Source organism: Dendrobium catenatum, unplaced genomic scaffold, assembly GCF_001605985.2.
Source record: "Dendrobium catenatum unplaced genomic scaffold, ASM160598v2 fragScaff_scaffold_72, whole genome shotgun sequence".
Lineage (NCBI taxonomy): Eukaryota > Viridiplantae > Streptophyta > Magnoliopsida > Asparagales > Orchidaceae > Dendrobium > Dendrobium catenatum.
In genome coordinates, this window is record NW_021318534.1 from 651,884 (window position 1) to 658,770 (window position 6,887).

The 6,887-nt window shown below is 32.5% G+C and overlaps 1 protein-coding gene across 1 annotated transcript; it reads right to left on the reverse strand.

The window, feature by feature from the left end:
- Positions 1-2,148: 2,148 nt before the first annotated feature.
- Positions 2,149-6,013, reverse strand: LOC110107329 (clavaminate synthase-like protein At3g21360). Its single transcript, XM_028695868.1, has 2 exons — positions 5,624-6,013; positions 2,149-2,598 (listed from the first exon to the last, which is right to left on the reverse strand). The coding sequence occupies exons 1-2, from the start codon at positions 5,972-5,974 to the stop codon at positions 2,323-2,325; spliced, it is 627 nt and encodes a 208-aa protein (XP_028551701.1). The 5' UTR covers positions 5,975-6,013; the 3' UTR covers positions 2,149-2,322.
- Positions 6,014-6,887: the final 874 nt, after the last annotated feature.

Genomic DNA, 6,887 nt, shown 5'->3' on the forward strand with positions numbered 1-6,887 from the left:
AGATGACCAGTACCATAGTTTTGGATTAATGGTAAATCAAAAGAAATTGTTGCATTCTTTAGATATTAGGAAAAACAGGTAATTATCATTGCTAATAATTTAAATGGATCCACTAAATTCTAAATAGCGAAGTTAGGTGCAAAGAACAAGGTAGGAGGACAACTAACCAAACGATGTAATCAGATCTGAAACAATTATTGTGAGCTCGCAAAAAAGATTTCCTTTCTAGCAAATTAAACACCAATCAAGGTGCTTCTGATCTAACAAAATTACAGATTTGATGCATGAGTATCAATTGCACACAACCTAAGGTTTTGGATAAACAAGCAAGAGGCAGTGACACATTTTTTTTTAATGGGGGCACAAATTAATAATAGCTATTTAATTTCTTCAAATCTTCTTTTTTCTTAAGTAGAATCATAAATCATAAGATAACACTACAATAAAATTATAGAAAATTCTACATTTAAAATAAGAGTTCTTCCCATAAAAAAGATATGGATATATTGCACATTTATTATTCATTAAGCACTTAATATTTTTTTGATCTGACTATATTAAAAAATTGAATTTGAATAAATTGTTTTCAAGCTTAAAAGTATGTTGTTTGTATCAATTAAATTTAATTTTCTTATTAACTCTATTATCGATTAACTAAATTATAATTAGCATAAGATAATGCTTAAACATCATTTGGAAAAAAATATTTGATGAATACTTAGATTTATATTTCATAAAAAAATATTGATACTCCTTATATTATATAAGCTATTTTTACTATAAATGGTAAGACATTTTCTCTTATTTTACAAGATAACAAATATTTTAAGTAAATAATAGATGATTTTTAATAATAAAAAAGTTTTTTTTTGCAAAATCAAAAGAAATAACTTGAAGCTTAAATATAATTATTATCATAATAACGTTAATAAATTTAGCAAGAAATATATCATGAGTCATTTCTTCTAAAAATTGATTAATTTGCTTTTTTTGCTTTGCTCTATATAATAAGAAAGAGAAGGGGGGATCAAGTATTAAAAAGCTATGTGCGATTTCTATTAGCAAGATCGTTTGCTAGAGATCTTGTTTATCCAAAACCCACTGTAAAACATAAAAACGTTGACAAGACCTTTTGCTAAAATTGGTAGGAGAAAGATGAGAAGTAATTAAACCCTTGATATCAGTTTGGCAATGTGATGGAGGGAACAATGAAATGTACGTAATTAAACCCTTATGCTTTGATTGTTTTCTTAATTTTTATGTATGATTTATAAATTATAGTGCCGTGTCCGCGCCATACTCGTATCATGTATTTTTAAGAATTGACGTGTTCTGTATCCGTATCGGTGCAACATAGCCACCAGTTATCTCCTCTCTGAATAACTCTTCATTGATCAATACCGTAAGTGCCTGCTATCTTGTGGTGGCATCGTTAGTATTGTGTAAATTATTCTTCCGCTTAAATACTTAAGAGTATGAGTGAGGGAAACTCAAGGCGACCGTTCTAATTGTTAACCGGTGGATTCTTGTAATTGGCAAATTAAGCACCTAATATTTTTGTTCTTATTTTAAATTCTCCCTCCTCTATATTGTAATTGCATGCTATTATTAGATCTTTAATTGAGAAATCCTAGAATCTAATCTTGTGAAGCATTAATTTTTAATTAGCAAGCTTACTACCTTTTTATTATTTCGATGTAATTCCTGCAACTGCTTTATGTTTCACATCACTTACTATCTCCTTAAACCCTTTAATTTTATGTACTACACTGCCTTCAATTTAACACAAAAATACGTAATCCATATTCAGAAATTTATTAGTTCTTGCTGTTCAATAATTTTTTGGTTGGAGACTGGAGTTGATAAATGGAGTCGTCCTAACTTCTTATTCTACAATTTTTCAGGGTTTTCCAAACCAAACTTCTATAATAGGATGGTAGTAGTTTACAACCAGTAACTAATAAAGATCAATAATAACAATTATATAGTTAGTTTATTAATAACATGTTAGCTAGTTTAAGTGGTGCTAATGTCATGTTTTTTTTTTGTTTAGCAACTTAATATGGATTCCCATCCACCTTACGACTAGCTTGTAAGGTTTTCCTGAGAACATGTCGGTTCTCTTTTATGAACACATACCAACAATTTGAACAACATTTTTCATAATTGCAGCTTGTTAAACTAAGGTAAATATTAATTTGATTAAAAGGTATCTGATGCTTATCAACTTGGTGAATCACTTTATCATATAAGAAATTAGTTTTGCAGAGAATCTCAATATGAAACTTAAACACCAATGAGAACCAAGAAGGTGTTTCTGAATCACAAAACAGCATTGATATACCTTTCCTCTGCTGTGTTTTTATCTTTGGTTAAAAAGGTTGAATGCCAGCCACGACCAATAGGAGAAGAAGGGTCATCTCCTGTCCCTAATACTCTAGTATAGATCAAACCATGCTTCTCCAGCTTCTCCACAAACTCTGGGTGCTTTTCCTTCATTCTCTGGTAAACATAGTGGCTGAGAATAATAGGAGTTTCCCCACCAGTTCTAGGTTCCACCTCACAATAGAAAAATAACTTTGACGGGTACTCCGGAACCTAACAAGGATATCAGATCATCAAAATAAAAAAACAACGTGTAAATTCGAAAATGTTGTCAAATCTGAGAAATGGTCGGAGGAACACCAGAGGCATTTCTCCCAATATAGAGTAATGCTATAAATTCTATTCTCTTAACATCATCTTTGGTTAGAAACAAAAAAAAGAGTCATCAACAAATTATTATAACAAAAGAAATGATGATACAGAATGTTGCTCAAAATCCCCAATTCTTCACTATGACAAAACAAGAAGTGGAATATATATGAGTGGAAAACTTAATTTTTTGTGATGTTATTGTATGTTGCCACAATGAGTGCTCTATTATGATTTTTTTTTTAACCTTTTTTTTTTTAATATGCATAAGTTTAGAACTCAGACCTCTCTTTTAGAGATATAGACAATAATACTACATGGGAAATAAGCCCATCAATGGATGGCTGCTAAGTAAATGTAAAGTAGAAGGAATCCACAGTTTTAAATTGTATTTTTTTAATGAGCAATGCTATACACAGAAGATACCAACCAACTTAGTTCATAAAAATCTTGAAAGTTATTACAAAGTCCATAGGCAAACTAATACCCAAGTCCTTGTTTCCAGCACTCAAAAAATAAATATTTCACTAATAAATAAAATATCCAAAAGTAAGCTCACTCAAAAATAATCCAAAAAGTTATACTATTTTTAGATATAATATAGAGGGATTCACATGCATAACACCCTTCATTTTATTGGAAAAGAATGGATCGAATACAAGACATGAATAATCAGGTAAAAAAAATATTTAGTTAAAAATTCTTTAAACGCATTTATAATTGCATGGGAGATGTTTTAGATGATTATAGCTCAAAAGTTTCAAGAACTTCGTATTTTTGTTTTACATTATTTAGTATTTCTGAACAAAATACTTAAATACAGACCAAAAAACACAAAAGAGCGACGATCAACTAAAAAGTCCACCTATTTGGGTAAGATAACAGTATTTTTTGTTCTATAACCAACCACTGCTTAGGTTATCTTTTATCATATAATTACTTAAAAATTTTGACTATATTCATTATTTGATTTTCTTTGATTCAGCATCCTCCTATGTTCATCGTATCGTTGGCAGGAAAAGATAAAAAAAGACGAAACTCTCAGCCAATGGTATAAACTGTGGTTTCTTCTCTTTCTTACTTTCCATTACACTCAAAAAAAAAAAAAAAAAAAAAGAAAAAAAAAGAAAAAAAGAAAAGACTTGGGCTGTTTGGTTGCCTGAAAAAGAAATGCAGTATAAAGTAAATGCAATGTAAAATAAATGTAGTGCATTTTGAATGCTTCGCACCTATTTGGTTGTCTGCAAAATAAACGCAGGAGAATCATTTCCCTTGTTTGATTTGGTAGATCCATAGTAAAGTAAAAATGGTTTTTTTATAATAATTTATTCTAGCATTACAATTAATGTATTTATAAAAACAGTATATTTATAATAATTAGTATTATTTGATATTATAAAATATAAATCAATGTATTCATTTATTGCACGATCTTATTATAATTTTTTTAGATTATAAGATATAAAAATTTTTTATGTATTAATTAGTTCACCCGTACTTTTTCTAAATTGAACGTTAAATCAAAACTATAGAAATTGTTGTTCTTTGGGCATACTCCCTTATTTTTAAGATCATGTTTCTGTGATGTAGATGCAAACGAGCAATGTAATAAAAAATAGGTTCCAACAGCAAACTGATCATTTTTTGTGTGCATGCACAAGAAGATTATTAGGGAAAGATGAATGCTCCTTGGTATGAGGATCTGCAAGAATAGTATGAATCACAGGTACCACAAGAATAGTATCAATCAACACTCAATTAGATACAATCAATAGCTACTTATGAATGCTCCCTGTTCACTCCTCAGCCACCACAAGCTACTTGTTAACACATTCGTTGAATAATAAATATAGAAGTTCCTCGCCAGCAACCTTAAGGCTCCATCGAGGAAGCCCCTGTTCGAGCGTAGGAACTGCTTCTTTTGCTCTCGGCGGCCTTGGACCTTCATCTTCCCAACCGGCTCGTTCGATTCAGCATCACCATCCCCAAAGCCCACGGCATCATCATAAAACCGATCATGAACGTGATCGACCCGCTCAACATCAACGACAGCGAGATACCCAGCATCAGCGCAGTCAGCCCCCCAAGCGAAAGCGGCGGCAACCTCTCCCGCGCCGCCAGCGCAGTGTGGCCTGCGCAGGGGATTTCGATCCTGGGAAAAAGCAGGGCGGTGAAAAGGAATGCACAGAGCTCGTCCAGTAACCTTGATGGCCTAGATTGCTGCATTTCTTGTTTCATCCTCGGAAACGTTAATATCAAACAACATAAGGTTCAGTAGCAGGTAGATTCTGAACTTGAGAACAACATAGGAAGAAAGAGCCGCTGCGAATTTGAGAAGCTCTCGACTCTATACTGAAATTAAAATTAGGATTCATCTGCCTCTCCTCCCTCCTATCCTCTCGTCATTCTCCGAGTGCCAGCAAGATGAAGATCCTCAGATTTGATATTGGAGCTTAGATGAAGAAGTCGGAATCAAAAAGAGTTGGGGAGAGAGTAAGGGAATGAGTAACGGCAAAGCTATCATAATGATTCTGACGTGCGATGCTTCCACCTTTCCCATTAAAATGCTTCTTTTGTGGTCAGTCGACGCCTAAGTGAAGGAAGAGCTCCACGACATTATTGGAGATCCACGGCGTAGTAGAACAAGCAGCGACGGGAACGTCAGCGCGATCACAGGAATGGAAAAGAGAGCAACGAAGAAGAACAGAGAAGAAAGTCGGCGAACTCATCGCGCAACAGCCCAAAGAATTTCTAACCGGCTCAATTTGAGCGGGTTCCTAAGTCACGCAAACTGCCTCCCCTAATACCCCACTATTACTGCAGAGGTATTTCTTTTATTCTGCTCCAAATTAACCAAACAATCGAATTTAAGAAATACATGTAATTGTTTTACTTTAGCCTCCTAATTCAGGCAACCAAACAACTATACCTGAGCCATCTCATGATGGAAGGGAATCTTCTGATCCGGCGGGGACTCGTTCGCAGTAAAAACTCTTCCTACGACGTTCGTCCGCGGAGCAGCGCCTCCTACGTAGGGAAACTCCTCGTAGCCGAACGCCTCTACGGCAGCGTTGAAATCTGCCGCAGTTTTCACAGGAAATCCCCTTAACAGGACCGCGCCGCTCGAGAGGAGCAGATTCTCCAGCCGCGGCCGCTGGTCTCTAACCTCATCAACGAATCGCCGGAAATCGATCTGAATCGCCGGATCCGGCGACACGATCGTCGGAAATAGGATTCCTCCGACGATCTTCTGCGCCGGGATTCGCGTCTCTTTGAACATTAGGACTTGCGCTGCCCCTCTACTCTGAGCGACTGTTTGTATTAAGTAGAATTTAGTAAATCTTTTAAATCATAATAATTTATTAAATTCTCAAAAATATTTAGTACAATAAAATAAGTCTTATCTTATTAAGTGATGTCATTTTTATCTATTATGTATAATTAAGAATCAAATTCTTATTTACTTATATAAATATTTTATAATATGAATTTAATTATCATTTTAGATATACAACAATTTGTGAAAACTTATTAACTAATACTTTAATTATTTATTAAATTATTAACTTCTAAATATTTATTTGAATGTTACTTTAATAAAATTTAATTATTAATTATTATTTGAAATAACTATGGGGTATTTAGGCCTCATTTGGTTGAATTTTGCTTATATAAATTGGACTCTCTCTGTACTAAAATCTATGTTTGAAAAAGGGAGTTTTAAATAAAATTATTATATGATGCGAGTTATTGTTGACTGGCTCTCAAGATGTACTTTAATTTTTAAAATAAAAAACTTAGAAGAGCAGAATAATTATTGTTTGCTTATTTAGACTTCTTCAGTCCTTTATGGTATAGCACATTCACTCACATACTCATACAATCTTAAATTGACACATCTCTTCAAGAATTTTATGGTATAGTATGTGTTGCTCTGTGAGAAATTTTAATAACCATGAAGCATATTTATAGGTTAATCTATTTACACTTATTATATATAAAATTATTTAATAAATTTATTTTAAACTTATATAAGTAAGCTAATTATATTAATTTTTTTAATTACTAATTATATTAAAACATTTAATTAAGTCAAAATTAGATTAAAAATTTTTACTAATTATACCATAATTATTTAATTAATTTACGGAATTGTTAATTATTTTAAATTATATATTTAAGTTAACAACTAT

What these genes read in the sequence shown, in the direction of transcription:
- LOC110107329 (XM_028695868.1), bottom strand. Translation starts at nt 5,974, where the DNA reads ATGTTCAAAGAGACGCGAATCCCGGCGCAGAAGATCGTCGGAGGAATC. An exon ending in TCCATCATGAGATGGCTCAG is followed by an intron (nt 2,599 to 5,623) that starts GTATAGTTGTTT and finishes TATCCTTGTTAG; the next exon opens with GTTCCGGAGTACCCGTCAAA.